This window comes from Mesoplodon bidens, assembly GCF_964165515.1.
Source record: "Mesoplodon bidens genome assembly, chromosome: 12".
Taxonomy (NCBI): domain Eukaryota; kingdom Metazoa; phylum Chordata; class Mammalia; order Artiodactyla; family Ziphiidae; genus Mesoplodon; species Mesoplodon bidens.
The window spans coordinates 3,099,388-3,116,030 of NC_138168.1; the positions used below are offsets into that span (position 1 = coordinate 3,099,388).

The window sequence follows — 16,643 nt, forward strand, 5'->3', positions numbered from 1 at the left end:
AAAAATGGACAAATTTTACAAATCAGGGCTTTATTTATTTATTTTTCTAAGAGCTGGTTGTTAAACGTTTTACCAGCAACCCCTGCAGCACTGTTGAAATTGGTTTGTCAACTATATAAATATTAGCTATTATTGTTTAAGATTTCATGACCAAGAGGACAAAATGGAGAATGTTTAGGGGTGAAAACAGCTCCCACAAGAATATGGTCCTCCATCTCACAGAACACCTGTGCAGCACACACAGGTAAGGCCTTCCTCCGTGCCCAAGCTGGGATGGTGGGGTGCCAGGGAAACAGCAGTTTTTCCATAGCTGGTCCAGCACAAAGGGGCCGAGCTCCACGGCTTCATTACTGAGTGAGCAGGTGGTATCTTCACGTGTTACTCTCTAATCTGACCAGCACTGTGCTTTTCCTGAAACCCCAGTAAGTACCAGGAACCCTGTATTTGGTTGCCTTTGCCACTTCCTAACTGGGTGAGGGAGAATGCCCCTTGTTCTAATGGTTTACTGCACAGGACTCCCATCTCACTGAAGGTTTAGAACAATTAATTCAAGATTTTAAAATATGAAAGTATATATATTAAAATACACCAGACAATATATGAAAGGCAATGAGGAAAATCTAGATGTATAATGATTTCTGTGATCTTTCTTCTCTAAACTGTGCAAGAATGTGGCTATTCTGAGACTTGCCTTGTGAGCCTTCTTATATTCGTAAAATATTAACTTGCTCAGAAAGTGAGAAATCCTCAGCATATCAAACACCTGAATGTATTTTACTAAGAATTTCAGCAGCTTCTCCCTTAGACATGTTTACGAGCCAGAGTTATTTATATCGAACACAAATAACTGCGTTTCTCAGCATGTTCGAAATGAGAGGACATAGAATTGTAATGAAGTCAACACAGGCCACCTCAGCAAACACTACAATGAAAACACTTCCCTCACTGTTCTGATCACCACGGGTTGAGATGATGGCTAATTAGAAAATCCTGAGTCAGAACATAAACTCTTCAAATTTGAGGAAGAGAGTTACCAGCATCATTTTCAGATTTACCTCCAAGTGTCCAGTTGCTAAGAGACAAAATGTACTGCAACATGGAAATGGCTGTTCCTTCCAAAGAGCCAGGCTTACACAAAGCCTGTGTGGTTTGTATTTGCCTCCACGGCTACAGTGATGATTTGCATTGTTTAACGTGTTTGCCATTGTACCAGAATTAAAGATGTCTCATCATGGCCCTATTTGTCATTAGCTGCCTGCCTCTCAGACCTGTCCCTTCCAGAATGTTCTCCCCACGCTATCACCAGAGTTCTCTTCCTAGAATGTTAGTCATTCATTTATCAACTTCACAGCTGCCTTCTGCACTGTTATTTGGTTTACACTCTTAATTTAAATTGATTTATACCCAAGCTTCTTCTTGCCCTTAGCACTCCATATGATTTGCTGTCACACAATGGAAGAAAATATTCGTGAAACATATCTGAAAAGGGACTTGTATCTAGATGTATAAAGAATGCTTCCAATTTAATAACAATAAGAAACACAATCCAATTAAAAACAGGCAAAGGCTTCCCTGGTGGTGCAGTGGTTGCGAGTCTGACTGCCGATGCAGGGGACATGGGTTCGAGCCCTGGTCTGGGAAGATCCCACATGCCGTGGAGCAACTAGGCCCGTGAGCCACAACGACTGAGCCTGTGCATCTGGAGCCTGTGCTCCGCAACAAGAGAGGCCACGATAGTGAGAGGCCCGCGCACCGCGATGAAGAGTGGCCCCCGCCTGCCCCAACTGGAGAAAGCCTTCGCACAGAAACGAAGACCCAACACAGCCAAAAATAAATAAATAAACAAACCAATGAACCAACATTTAAAAAAAAAAAGGGCAAAAGATTAAAACCCTACAAAAGACAATATATCAGTGGCCAATAAGCACATGATAACAAGTTCATCATCAACAGACATCAGACAAATGCAAATTAAAATCACAATAAGATACCACTACACACTAACTGTTAAAAGATTAATAATTCCAGGTTGCTGATGATGTGGAAGGATTGAAATTCTGATACAGTGCTTGCTGGGAGGAATGTAAAATGGTACAACCAATTTGGAAAAAAGAAAAACCTGGCATTTTCTTAGGTTTGAAACTCTACATTCAAAAGCATGATTATCTAACTAGTATATGTCTCAGCATTAGATCTAGAAATATACAGAGAATAAAATAGGGTTTAAAAAACAGTTAAATGTACAGTTACCACATGACTCAGCAATTTCACTTGTAGGTACCCATCCAAGAGAAATGAAAAAGTACGTCCACAGAAAGACTTGGGCGTGAATGTTCTGGGGACAACAGAAGCTTCTCTCGGGGTGACACCCTTCCTAAGAGCTGAGCACTTGCTGGAGGGCTGGGGGCAGTGGCCTGAGGTCCCCTCGGCTTGCTCTCTGGGTGTGGAACCAATGCCTCATTACCAGGGCCCCGAGCTCAGTGTGCTGCCCCCCAAGATGGAGCCTCCATTCCATGAGTGGGGACTGGGCAGCAGAAGAGAACTTTAACCAGGAAAGAAAACATGTTTTTTGTATTTCAGATAGGTGATTCTGGCATTCTGGCAGACAGAGAGAACAGACTTGGGATTGCCAAGGGGGAGGGAGGGTGTGGGAGGGATGGACTGGGAGTTTGGGATTAGCAGACACAAACTAGTATATATAGATGGATAAACAACAAGGTCCTACTGTAGAGCACAGGGAACTATATTCAATATCCTGGGATAAACCATAATGGGTATGAAAAAGAATGTATATATAACTCAATCACTCTGCTGTACAGCAGAAATTAACACAACATTGTAAATCAACTACACTTCAATTAAAAACACACACACAAAAAACCCCAAAAGGGCTTCCCTGGTGGCGCAGTGGTTGAGAGTCTGCCTACCGATGCAGGGGACACGGGTTCGAGCCCCGGTCCGGGAAGATCCCACATGCCACGGAGCGGCTAGGCCTGTGAGCCATGGCCGCTGGGCCTGCGCGTCCGGAGCCTGTGCTCTGCAACAGGAGAGGCCACAACAGTGAGAGGCCCGCGTACCAAAAAAAAAAAAAAAAAAGAAAAGAAACCCCAAAAAACCAAAGCAGAAAGACACCAAGAGACTGGGGCTGGCTGAGGTTTCACTTTTCCTTTTTAACCAATTAGCCGCCATTCTAAATATCGTAGACCAAACAGAGACTGGGTCATCTGCCCAAAGGTGGGAGTCTGCAGCTATCAACAGAAACAGCCCCAAACTAGTTTAGGACAAGTTTATGTGGCAGAGAAGGTAGCCCACAGAGGAAGCTGTAGCCAAGCCTTCACCAGCATAATGGAGTTAAGTATTCTGGAGTGGAAAGCGTCTCTCGCTCCTCCATCACATTAAGGTGAAAACTGAGGGCCCATAGCGAGCTCTAGACAAAATACAATTATCTTACCTTGGACAAGTTTCTCTGTTCTCTTCAGACTGTGGTAGGCAGAATGGTCCCCCAAAGACGTCGACACCCTAATGCCTGAAGACTTTGAATATGCTATATTAAATGGCAAAAGGGACTCTGCAGCTGTAACGCTACAGGTTTTAAGATCAGGAGATTATCCAGGTAGTCCTGGGCGGGCCCTGTCTAATTGCATGAGCCCCTAAAAGCAGTGAACTTTCTCCAGCAGGGGGAAGAAAGACTGCAGCAGAAGAGAAATGCAGAGAGATCTAAAGCACGAGACGCGCTGGATCTACCAGTGCTGGGGGGAACCACGTAGATAGCATGAGAAGGGACATGGGCAGCTATACAAGCAGACTGGCCCCCCAGCTGACTGCTAGCAAGGAAATGGGGAACTCCAACCTCAAGGAACTGAATTCTACGAACAACCTGAAGCAGCCTGGAAGCTAAACATTCTCCAGCACCTCCCGAGAAGAGTCCAGCCCAGCTGACAACCCGATTTCAGCCTTACGAGGTCTTCAGCAGAGGACCCAGCTGTGCCCCATTGGGCCCAGACCTCTGAGCCATGGAATAAATGGGTGTTGTTTTAAGCCTCGAAGTTCACAGTAATTTGTCCTTGCAGAAATAGAAAACTGATACAAAACTGACACATAAACACATTTTTAAAAAGGAAGTAAGCAAGCAGAATTCTCAAGGAGAAGTGACTGAGTATAATTCCAATTTTCTTATTGCAAATACAGGATGTAGGAGCCTTGGAGCTCTTTGCTCAAGAATGATAGTTACAATCCATACTCCCTTCTGCACTCCTCAGTATATGGTTGTATTAAATGGGAGACTGGGGCTCTATTTAGGGGAGTTTCTAAGGCCCTCTAGCAACACTGGAATGGAGAATGGATTTCAGTGAGGTCAAGAGTGCAATAGGAAAACAAAACAAAACAAAACAAAAAAAACCTGCAATAGGAAGACCAGTTGTCAGGCTGTTGTACTGAGGTGATTGAGGGACCACAGGGCAAGGTTGGTATGGAGGAATCAGATTGGAGAGGGAGACACTGATCCCGAATAGTTCTAGAAGGGCTGGCTAGGAGGAAGGTAGCACCAGTAACTCAGAGAATTCAAGAGGAACAGACCTGGGAGAGACTGAAACCATGGGTTTGCTTAAATCCACTTCAGCTGCCTTCACTGATCAAGGTGGTTTTGCATGTCCTCCAAGCGGCATGTAGCCTAAACAATAAGGTATCTATCTATCTGCCCGAGTTATTTTCCAGGAACTTGGAGTCAGCTGTGTCTAGTTGGAGCTCAGCTGGTTAACACTGGATAGGACCACTGACCCTCCAAATGGGCACACATGAGTGGCCGCGCAGGGACCTTCTGACGCCAGAGGGTCGAAAACTCCACCCTCAACTCGGGCTAAGTGCCTCACTCTTGAACGTGCAGAAGCCTGTAGCCTCGTTACGCCTGCGCAGAACCACCACCACCCCGCCTTTTCCCGGTCACCTTTCCCCGGTCACCTTTCCCCACGCTCCCCACGCCTCAGAGGGCCCTGCTTCTTCGTTCATTATCCCATAATTCCCCTGAGCCCCTTGCGGATCTGAGACTTGTTTTCCCGTCTTCTCACCTAGCTGCCTTTTAAATAAACCCTCTCTTTGCTGCAATCCTTGGCGTCTCAGCGTTTCGGCTTGCTGAGCGTCAGCCAAACATTAACCCGGTTTGGTTACAAGATGGTCACGGCAAAAGCTTAGTTGGGGATCTGTTGAATTTGAGGGGCTTGTGGAACATCCAGGTGGTAACTGGATATTGAAAACTGAAGCTCAGCTGATTCTCAGAGATGCCAATTTGGGAATTATTAACATACACGTTCAGAAGATGCTCATGGGTTTTCTTTTGCTTTAAAATACAGTAAGAAGCCTGAGGAAGAGATACAAACAGGGAGTAATCTGGAGGTAATTAGAAATGGGTTTGGAGGAAAGAGGAAAAAGGAGGGTAGAAAAGATGAGAGAGCTGGCTAAGGCAGAGTTAGCTGATATATTACTAATAAACTACAAGAAAAGGTGTGCCCGGAAAGTTCATGATCTTAGGGGAGAAAAAAAGAGGTGGTGGGAGGGCAGAGGTAGAAAATATTCCTGATAGCCACAGGGAGCATGGCCACCTCCGGCCTCGGTGAATGACGATGCATGGAAGAGGGAGACGCAGGGAAAGAAGACGGTGTTGATCCAGCCACTTGCACCTGGGGAGCTTCCTGGGCTGGGGATCTGTAATTTGAGGAATGTTAATATTGTGTTCCTCCTGAGCACACCATTCATTCAGTGAAGACTTAGCTATTTACAAAATCGTTTCAGGGAGTTGGAGACTCCCCACACCCTGATTTCTGTAAAAGCAATGCTGCTGTCCTGAATACGACTGAAAAATCTAAGTTAGCTTATGCATAGCCACCTATGCATCCAACACAGTTTCCTCATGAAAATCTCACGATGGTTTTTTTAACTTTATTGGAGTCTAATTGCTTTACAGTGTTGTGTTAGTTTCTGCTTTATAACAAGTGAATCAGTTATACATAAACATATGTTCCCATATCTCTTCCCTCTTGCGTCTCCCTCCCACCCTCCCTATCCCACCTCTCTAGGTGGTCACAAATCATTGGAGCTGATCTCCCTGTGCTATGCAGCTGCTTCCCACTAGCTATCTATTTTACATTTGGTAGTATATACAATGGCTTTTCTTGATACCCTTTGCAGAATCCCAATCTGTGAAAGCTTCTGAAGGCTGCACACAGCAGCAGGGAGAGAGAATAAGATGCCCACACAGCAAAGCTTAGGAGGGCTCCCTGCTGAACCGCCAGCTGTGGGGCAAGCAGCCAGCCAGGGAAGGTACCATTTAGGATGGAGTGTTCCTCATTTTCCCAGCTGGTCTAGATGGGCTCAAAAAGAATTTAAATTTAACCCATTCCAAAGCACCAAATGATTATTTTAGACCATGAGACCAGATGCTATACTTTATCTTTCCTGATGCCTCTAGTTTTGGCTAAGAATCAAAATAGCTGTCAAGGTTGTCTTAAACTTTCTAAACACATATAATCCAAAGCTGTGTGTGTGAAGTGTCTCCAGAATCTTTTATTGTTGCTTTTAAAATTCCCCGTAGACACTAACCTATACTGTTGCACTCAAATACATTTCTACCACAAAGATTAAAAAGTACTTAAGGGCTTCCCTGGTGGCGCAGTGGTTTAGAGTCCACCTGCCGATGCAGGGGACGCGGATTCATGCCCCGGTCCGGGAAGATCCCACATGCCGCGGAGCGGCTGGGCCTGTGAGCCGTGGCCACTGAGCCTGCACGTCCGGAGCCTGTGCTCCGCAACGGAAGAGGCCACAACAGTGAGAGGCCTGCGTACCGCAAAAAAAAAAAAAAAAAGTACTTAAGAATATTTTTTATTCTACTCTGTATCAAGGCCATAGACACACAAAATGTTTGGATCACTTAATAAGTTATAACATTCCATGTTTTCATAGTAAGAACAAGGACATAAATGATCATTTCCTGAGTTTACAGTGCAATGTAAAATTTAATCTGTATTGCTAATCAGACATCTTACAGCATAGAAATGTGATCAAAATGATCATTTGCTTTATCATGTCATAAAACACAAGAGCTTACTGTAGAACAGTGATACAGTTTAAATGGTAAGGAACTTTGTGATTCATAACAAAGAATCCTGTATATACTTGTTGCCACGATTGACCTTCCAGGACAAATATCAGTAGTAAAATAAGTTATGGTACAAAATAAAGTCAATAAGGTATCTATAGTGAAGAAACATTTGATTTCATTTAAGAAACTAAAACCTGGATTCTAGTTAACCTATATACAAAAATGTTCTTTTAAAAAACCCTAAGTAATCACAAATTTAGCTGAAACAGCTGAATGACGGCTCTTCATTATGCTGTAAAACTATGGATCTCATCTTTGGAAAAGTTCAAATCATGCAGCAACCTGAAAAACAAATAAAAAGCACATGTTTCTTAGGGAAGATGTTTAAAAATAAAGAAGATCAGAGTTTACCATCATAATCATAGTATTTTTTCATTTTCCCCATTTAGCATGTTTTCTAAAAAACTCCACAATTATCACTTCTAAAAAACTAACAATAATTCCTTAATATCATCTAATATCTAGTAAGTGTTCACATTTTCAATTGTCTCATAAATGCCATAATTTTTTAAAGTTTGTTTGAATCAAGATCCAATTAAAGTCTACTTACTGTGATTGGTTTATATGTCTTTTGGGTATTTTTTGATCTATAACATCCCCTCCATCTCTCCCCCCACCCCCTCTCTCTCTGTCCTGTAATTTATTTGTTGACAAAATCAGATTTTTAAGTGTTGAGTCTCCCACGGTTCTCATTTTGCTGCATCCCTGTGGTTTACTTTAATAAACCTTTTATCTCCCAAAATTTAATAACTGGATTGAGAGGCTTAATCAGATACAGGTTCAATTCTTTTTGACAAGACTACTTCATAGTGCTCTTTCATCAGGAGGCACATAATACTGGGTTGCCTCTCTTTTTGCATGCTAACCACCACTGGTGATCTACGTACAGATCTACTAGTTTCATTAGGGACCGAAGTTGGTGATATTCTACTCCTATCATTCTTTATTCGTTTATCAGTCGAGGAATTCTATAAAGAATAATTTCTGCTCATCTATTATGTGGTTATCCAGTAGTATAACTCATACAGAAAAGGCAGAATAAATGCTGGTTTTCTTCCTCTCTATTCACTAGTTTTTTTTTTTTTTTTGCTGTATGCGGGCCTCTCACTGTTGTGGCCTCTTCCGTTGCGGAGCACAGGCTCCGGACGCGCAGGCCCAACGGCCATGGCTCACGGGCCCAACCGCTCCGTGGCATGTGGGATCTTCCCAGACCGGGGCACGAACCCGTGTCCCCTGCATCGGCAGGCGGACTCTCAACCACTGCGCCACCAGGGAAGCCCTATTCACTAGTTTTTGAAGTAAGGACTTGATCCCCTAGCATTCTATCGTAATTTTCCCCCACTGAACAGGAGAAGCAGAAATACTGCTTAAGTATAATTCAACTTGGAGAATGCTGTAAATGGAGACTGAAATCTTAAAAGTAGCTCTGTTTAAAATAGTGCTGAAGGGGACTTCCCTGGCGGTCCAGTGGTTAGGACTCCACGTTTCCACTGCAGGAAGCATGGGTTCGACCCCTGGTTGGGGAACTAAGATCCTGCAAGCCATGTGGCATGGCCAAAAAAACAAAAGGAGGTGAAAAAAATAAAATAAAATGCTGCTGAAAATAATAAACATTTACTTCGTACTCACTCTTTGTAGTCACTGTGCTAAGCATTTCACATGCATAAATATTATCATTTATTCCCTTGGATAGGTGAGTGCATTAAAGCTTAGAAGAAGGTTTTGGCCCTAGGACACTTAGCTGATGATTGTAGGACGACTCTAAGTGGTGGAGCTGGGACTCCAACCCAAAGTGGCAGCTTCCAGAGCTGACACACACATTCAGACAAACGGACAGGTCGGCACAGGAGTTACGAGGGCCAATGTGGTGCGGCAGGCAAGCCTCTCACTATCTGAACCCAACCTACCTTTCCGGCCATACCGCCTGTCTTTTTCATAATTAAAATTAAAAATAAAATAGCAAGAGAGAAAATTACCTAGCAAATGTTAGGTTCAGTCATATACCAAACAAGGAAATGCGGGGCATTTAAGGTAGTCATATTTTAAAATCATCTAGAAACCCAGTAGTGGCTATATCTAACCCAATATTTTAAAGTGTCATGTTAGAGTTAAATCAGATCAAGGTGATTTTTAAATAAGACGATCACTACCACTGGTTGTTCTTTGTGCAGAGTTCAACTCTCGGTCTTGGCTTATTTATGTTCTAGTCTCTGGTTTTTGTCTTGCTGTTTGGCTTTCTCTCACTGTGTTATTAATGCTCACCCAGTTGCAGAGAATGATGGAAGATCAAAAGCTACAATGAGATGAACACCGCCTATTATGATACATTTTTAAAAAATTATTATATATTATGAAGCTTTGGTGGAAGAGGAGGTTGAATCTAGTGTCCCCAAAACTATCTGGCACCAATCTTGTGAAAGCGTCCACACTACCAGCCACTACCAGAAGCCGTCAAGAGCTGGCTGTGTCTGACTTTTGTGTTCACGTCTAACTCTGTGCATAATCCGGGCCTCCGACGCTTCACCTGCACACAGATTAAACACTTTGTTATTATTTTCTTATGCTGTGACATACTACTGAAGTGCAGGTTCATATGAATAGGAAGAAATGAGAGCCACGTCAGCTGCTGTTTATAGGAGGTCATCATTTCACGGTACTGGGATTCTCTCTCCTACCACGTTGCTACTCACTTCATTCCTTGTTCTGTAAATGGCATTGGTCCACAAATGCAGATGAGGACTTTGGACGTGTCTAAACTTCTTTTCAAAAATTCAGAAAGCAGAGCTGGTGAAATGTATCCCCGTTTGCCGTTCCATTCAGAAGTAGGTGCTGAGAGAACAAATTCAAGGTCAAATCTGGAGAAAAGAAACATTTTTTTAAAGTCTATTACATTAAATATATTATGAACATGTTTCCAGTTCACTAACGCATCTTTTTCTCCCCTGCAGAACAAATGAATATATGAAGGCTGACACGCTTGCTAGCAAAGCACTAGAACAGAATGTAAACAAACATTTTGCAGAAATATACAGGTATATCCACATTAACTAAAGATAAACTTTTGCTACAGATAAGAGAATAATTTGACATTTTTCTATTGAACTCATTAGAAAGAGAGCTCCAAAGGATCTCAGAGAACTCCACAGTTTTATTAATAATTTGCTTGTATAAAGCACAATAAAGAGCAGCAACCAGTGACATGTGCATTTTCATCTGACTCAAACCCCTCCAATGAGTCCTTGACCCCGATAACCAACGGCCTATCCGACTTCTTACTGTTACTCTCTTCATGGCTTCAACCTTGACTTACAGTATCCCTGTGCCACACCCGATGTCACTGCTGTGAATGGCACCACAGTCCGTTTGGTTGCACAAACCCGAAACCCAGGACTGATCTGCCTCACCCTCCACGTCCAAATTCTCCCCAATCCTGGCTCCTAGCTCTGTGCTCTGCTTCTCTCAGCCTTCACTGCCACACCCTGCCTGTTCTCTTTCTCCTTCTGTAATGTTTCTACCACACCCCACTGTTCAGTTTCTTAGCTCAAGCATCATTTCCAGGGAAGCACTGCAGCCCCACCAGTCTGGAGTCCTTCCGTAATTACATGTGTTGTAGAAATGTTTCCCTTTTCCTCTTCTTTATAGCCTTTCTATCACGCTGTAAATATGTGGCCACCAAGGTGATTATTCTAGTAATGTCTACCTTCCCCATTAGACCAGAAACTCCGTGAGCGCAGGGACCATGTTTGCTTGGGTCATCACTGCACCCCTAGTGGCCATCACACAGGAGGCACTCAAACACTATGGAGTGAAACACTTCAAAGAAAAGAAAGGGTACAGAATTACAGTCAGAAAGCAGCACCTCAAACCAAGCCTCACAAGGGAACAACAGACCATTTCTTCCCACAGCTCTGTAATCTGTTAAGTGAACTGCTGATGAACAGCCATAGCAAATTCAAAATTCTAAGCTCTACCTGCTTCCTTTGCTCCATTTCTGCAAACACAATTAGTTCTTATCATTTTCAGTAGCATCAGATCGAATGTGTTTCTACATTTTCCACTTGAGTAATATGTTAATCTCAATCTTAAGAAAATGCTGAAGCGAATAATTTCTCTTGTGAGGTGGCCCTGGGAGCCAAACATCAGAACAGAAGCAAGACATGGCTGGAGCTGTGGTCCCCGCCTGGCTGGGCTGCAGCTGGGTGAACGCTCCCAAGTGCGGACGGGCCAGCACAAGCATACAGAGCAGCTCAGGGCGCCCGCCGGGGCTACAGAACCCGACCCAGCTCTCAGCAGCCCCAGCCTCTAGGGCTTATAGGTCCATCTGTCGAACAAGGTGGGAAACTACATGCTCTGTTACCATTCTAATATTCTGATTTTATATTTAAAAACCCAACAGAGACGTGATTTATTTCTTGCCTTCAAGGTTCCCATTTCACTTTAGCAGCAATAGGAATCCACCCTATACAAAACAGTACCCCAAATACTCTCTTTCACTAGCATGTTTTCCTTCCCAGCACTTATCATTAAGATAGCATTACGTAATTCTGGAATGTGATGTTTGTTTGCTGCTCCGTGAAGCCAGAGTCCTGGCCTGTCTTGTTCATACTGTATCCAGGCCTGGCTTGAGGCAAGTGTGCAAAAAATACTTGATGAATGAAAAAAGGAATTTATTTAACAAGAAGTCATATTGGTTAAAAATAAACACTATACTCAGAAGAACAAAGCCATATGCTGGCATCTATGAAATTACATATAAAAATGTACGTGAATTTGTAAGGGCATTTTTCTGGGAAGAAGGTCTATAACCTTTCATCAGATTATCAAAGGGAACCCAAAAGCAGCCGTGGAACCACTATCTTAAGACATTTCTAATTATACATAGACAACTCAATAAAATATAGCAACTGCTTTGTTAAATTACAAATAAAAGATAGTCTTCTCTGCCTCTGTTTCCAATCAGCCTGTCACTGGAATAAAACTGCTAAGATATATAAATCAATACTGGCGTCCTTTGTCATCTGAATAAAAATCTTAATTTTCCTTTAGTGAGATGCTTTAAAAAGAAAAAAAGAAAAAAAAAGCCTAATCAGTGGCATGCTTTCTGCAGGTATCTACTAAAGGGTGAAAAATAACTGTGATCCTTACATAAATGGTATTAATTCCTCATGTATTTTGTATTTATTCACATATTGGTCCCCTGGGTACACCTTTGGGTCTCTCAGTGGAAAATGTGACCAGGTGGCACGGATGCGATTTTCAGGGGATTGTAAGGAGGCTGACATCCTGTTTCTCTTCTCCTTCACAGCCCTGGAAAAGAGCCTTCACTGGAGCGGGAGCAATCCCAAGGTAAGACTCAAGAATACATGAATGAAGGACTTCTTACACCATATCAGGACACAGATGGTTACTGTGGATGGTTGCTTCTGAATTTTTCTGAAGGGCAACTTACTGTCTGAAGCATTTATAGCCTTGAGGCATGAGGGGATGCACTGGCAAACATCCTGAAACTCCTTTCTGCCCTATGATTTCAGAAGTGCCAGAAAGGACTGGGACTCTTGAAAAGGTTACCTGAAAATAAATTTCGAGAATCCATAAAGTGCAAAGCAACATGAAAAAGGGGGAGAGAGAGAGAGAGAGAGAGAGAGAGAGAGAGAGAGAGAGACACCTGCTTCTGATGAATGCCTATGAGGTCTAAATGTCAATGGAAGTAAACAACCTTGTCCAAAAAAAATTACTTTAAAGTAGGCTGATAAATGACCTGAGATTAAAAAAATCTTGAAATATAAACGTATGCATTCAGTCTAAACCATACGCAGAGCCTGAAGTCATTCAACAGTGTATTCCCTCCTCCTCCAGGCAATCAGCTTCCCAGACCCACTCCTTCCTATTTCTTACACATACATATTCCTGCCTTCCCATTTTTACTGCCACAACTCCAGGTCCGGCCCTTCTATCTTTTGTCTAAGATGCTGCTCTAATAAGCTTACCCTCATCTATCTGGCATATCCTTGTTATACTAGTTCTCCTAAAAACCCAGATCCAATCTCACAACTTCTTTGCTAAAGCTTCAGTGGCTTGTCACTGCCCACAAAGTAGTATTTGGGGCCCCAGCTTTTCCTGGTTTCTCTAGCTAAAGAAAAATACTAGAATCTGCAGAAAAACTTGCTATTTGCTCATGGGAAAAACAGCTCACAAAATAAACAGCTAGGGGTTAAAATTATTTCTCAAAAAAATAATCTCAAAAACTGATTAAACACTTGCGCTCCTCCAAATGTTAGTGGTCGTCCATGAAAACAAAAGGTTAACCTGTCAAATAAGTTTGGGACTACTGGGTTAAGAGAAGTTAAATAGACTTGTTTAGAATTTCTCAAAGCCTTGAATATGCTAAGTTCATATTAAACTTCAAGAAGATAACATAGTATACATTATTTCTCAAACTTATTTAATCACAGAGCCCTTTAGGGGGAACACATGAATATTTCAAGGAACACATTCCAAGAAACACACCCTGGGACTTCCCTGGTGGCGCAGTGGTTAAGAATCTGCCTGCCAATGCAGGGGACGTGGGTTCAATCCCTGGTCCGGGAAGACCCCACATGCCACGGAGCAACTAAGCCCATGCACCACAACTACTGGGCCTGCGCTCTACAGCCCGCGAGCCACAAGTGCTGAAGGCCACGTGCCCTAGGACCTGTGTGCCGCAACTAGTGAGCCTGTGTGCTGCAACTACCGAAGCCCACGCGCCTACAGCCCATGCTCCACAACAAGAGAAGCCACTGCAATGAGAAGCCCCCGCACCACAATGAAGAATAGCCTCCGCTCGCCGCAACTAGAGAAAGGTCACACGCAGCAACAAAGACCCAATGCAGCCAAAACATAAATAAATTTAAAAGAATACCAAAAAACATTGGGAACTGTATTCAATGCCTTGTAATAACCTATAATGGAAAATAATCTAAAAAATATATATCTGAATCAATTTGCTGTTCATCTGAAACTAACACAATATTGTAAATCAACTATACTTCAGTAAAAAAACAAAAAAACAAACAAACAAACAAAAAACACCACCCCTGGAGGAACATCTGGGAAGAAGAGAGAGTGGTACAGGGTCCAGATTAGGGGCCCACATAACTGAGTTGCCTCACAGGCTGGGGCAAAAGAAAGGCGTTCAAGCACCTTGTTTAACTTACTTGTGCTTCTGGAATCACTGGATTTTGCTGTCTTAAATGGGACTTACACATTGCTGGTCCCCAAACGGACACCAGAATATAGAAAAATTTTACCTTTCGAGAGGCTATTGTCAAAATGGATCAATAGGCCTTGGTACACTTTGACTTAGTGATTCTTCTGGTGCATCTTTATCCTGCATAGTTAGAGAGGCACCGAAAAATCTGTACTCACTATGTCAAACAGTAGAGGGTTGGTTAAACAAACGATGGTATGAACTCAATGACCACATACAATGCAGCTATTAAAAATCATGGTGTAGTGTGAGTTTTCCCAACTAGCACTACTGGCAGTTTGGGCAGGATAATTCTTTGCTGTCCTGTGCTGTCTTGTGCACTGGAGGCTCTTAACAGTCTCTACCCACTAGGTGCCAGGGGAGCCCCTTCCATCAGTTGTTACGATGAAAAACGTTTCGAGACATAAATGTCCCCTAGGGTGTCAGGGTGTCGGGCGGGGAGAAACAGAATCACTCTAGGTCGAGAGCCACAGGTTGAAAGTATTCTATGCCTAGAATACACACAATTCACTAAAAATGTAGTTATAAAAAGTATAGTCAGTATGGCCACATTATTTAAAAATACAAAACAGAACTTCCGGGTAAGATGGCGGAAGAGTAAGACGCGGAGATCACCTTCCTCCCCACGGATACACCAGAAATACAGCTACACGTGGAACAACTCCTACAGAACACCTACTGAACGCTGGCAGAAGACCCCAGACCTCCCAAAAGGCAAGAAACACCCCACATACCTGGGTAGGGCAAAGCGGAGAGATTCCCGCACAGAGGATCGGTGCCGAGCGGCACTCACCAGCACGAGAGGCTTGTCTGCTCGCCCGCCGGGGCGCGCAGCGCTGGGAGCTGAGGCTCGGGCTTCGGTCAGAGCGCAGGGAGAGGACTGGGGCTGGCGGCGAGAACTCAGCCTGAAGGGGGCTAATGTGCCACAGCTAGCCGGGAGGGAGTCCGGGAAAACTCTGGAGCTGCCGAAGAGGCAAGAGACTTTTTCTTCCCTCTTGGTTTCCTGGTGCGCGAGGAGAGGGGATTCAGAGCGCTGCTTAAAGGGGCTCCACAGACGGGCGCGAGTCGCGACTGAAAGCGCGGAGCCCAGTGACGGGCGTGGGACGCTGGGGCTGCTGCTGCCGCCGCCAAGAAGCCTGTGTGAGAGCGCAGGTCACTGCCCACACCGCCCTTCCGGGAGCCTGTGCAGCCCGCCACTGCCGGGGTCCCGGGATCCAGGGGCGGCTTCCCTGGGAGAACGCACGGCGCGCCTAGGGCTGGTGCAACGTCACGCCGACCTCTGCCGCTGCAGGCTCGCCCCGCACTCCGTGCCCCTCCCTCCCGCCCAGCCTGAGTGAGCCAGAGTCCCCGAAGAGGCTGCTCCTTTAACCCTGTCCTGTCTGAGCGAAGAACAGACGCCCTCCGGCGACCTACACGCAGAGGCGGGGCCAAATCCAAAGCTGAGACCCAGGAGCTGTGAGAACAAAGAAGAGAAAGGGAAACCTCTCCCAGCAGCCTCAGAAGCAGCGGATTAAAGCTCCACAATCAACCTGATGTACCCTGCATCTGTGGAATACATGAATAGACAACACATCATCCCAAATTGAGGAGCCCGGAGTCAGTGCTGTGCCTCTGAGGTGGGAGAGCCAACTTCAGGACACTGGTCCACAAGAGACCTCCCAGCTCCACATAATATCAAACGGCAAAAATCTTCCAGAGATCTCCATCTCAACACCAGCACCCAGCTTCACTCAACGACCAGCAAGCTACAGTGCTGGACACCCTAAGCCAAACAACTAGCAAGACAGGAACACAACGCCACCCATTAGCAGAGAGGTGGCCTAAAATCATAAAAAGTCCGCAGACACCCCAAAACACACCACCAGACGTGGACCTGCCCACCAGAAAGACAAGACCCAGCCTCATCCACCAGAACACAGGCACTAGTCCCCTCCACCAGGAAGCCTACACAACCCACTAAGCCAACCTTAGCCACTGGGGACAGCCACCAAAAACAACAGGAACTATGAACCTGCAGCCTGCAAAAAGGAGACCCCAAACACAGTAACATAAGCAAAATGAGAAGACAGAAAAACACACAGCAGGAGAAGGAGCAAGATAAAAACCCACCAGATCTAACAAATGAAGAGGTAATAGGCAGTCTACCTGAAAAAGAATTCAGAATAATGATGGTAAAGATGATCCAAGATTCTATTTCCCAGATCCAAAATCTTGGAAATAGAATAGACAAAATGCAAGAAACAGTTA

General features: G+C 44.2%; 1 protein-coding gene across 2 annotated transcripts in view; it reads right to left on the reverse strand.

The window, feature by feature from the left end:
• Positions 1-5,945: 5,945 nt before the first annotated feature.
• LOC308625975 (cytochrome b5 reductase 4) overlaps positions 5,946-16,643 on the reverse strand; it is a 94,318-nt gene continuing 83,620 nt past the window's right edge. For both annotated transcript variants that reach the window (XM_081250658.1, XM_081250657.1), the window contains 2 exons: positions 9,841-10,005; positions 5,946-7,432 (listed from right to left, as the gene is read on the reverse strand). In XM_081250658.1, coding sequence (XP_081106784.1) covers positions 7,378-7,432; positions 9,841-10,005 — 220 coding nt within the window. In that variant the 3' untranslated portion in view covers positions 5,946-7,377. The remainder of the gene's footprint in view (positions 7,433-9,840; positions 10,006-16,643) is intronic.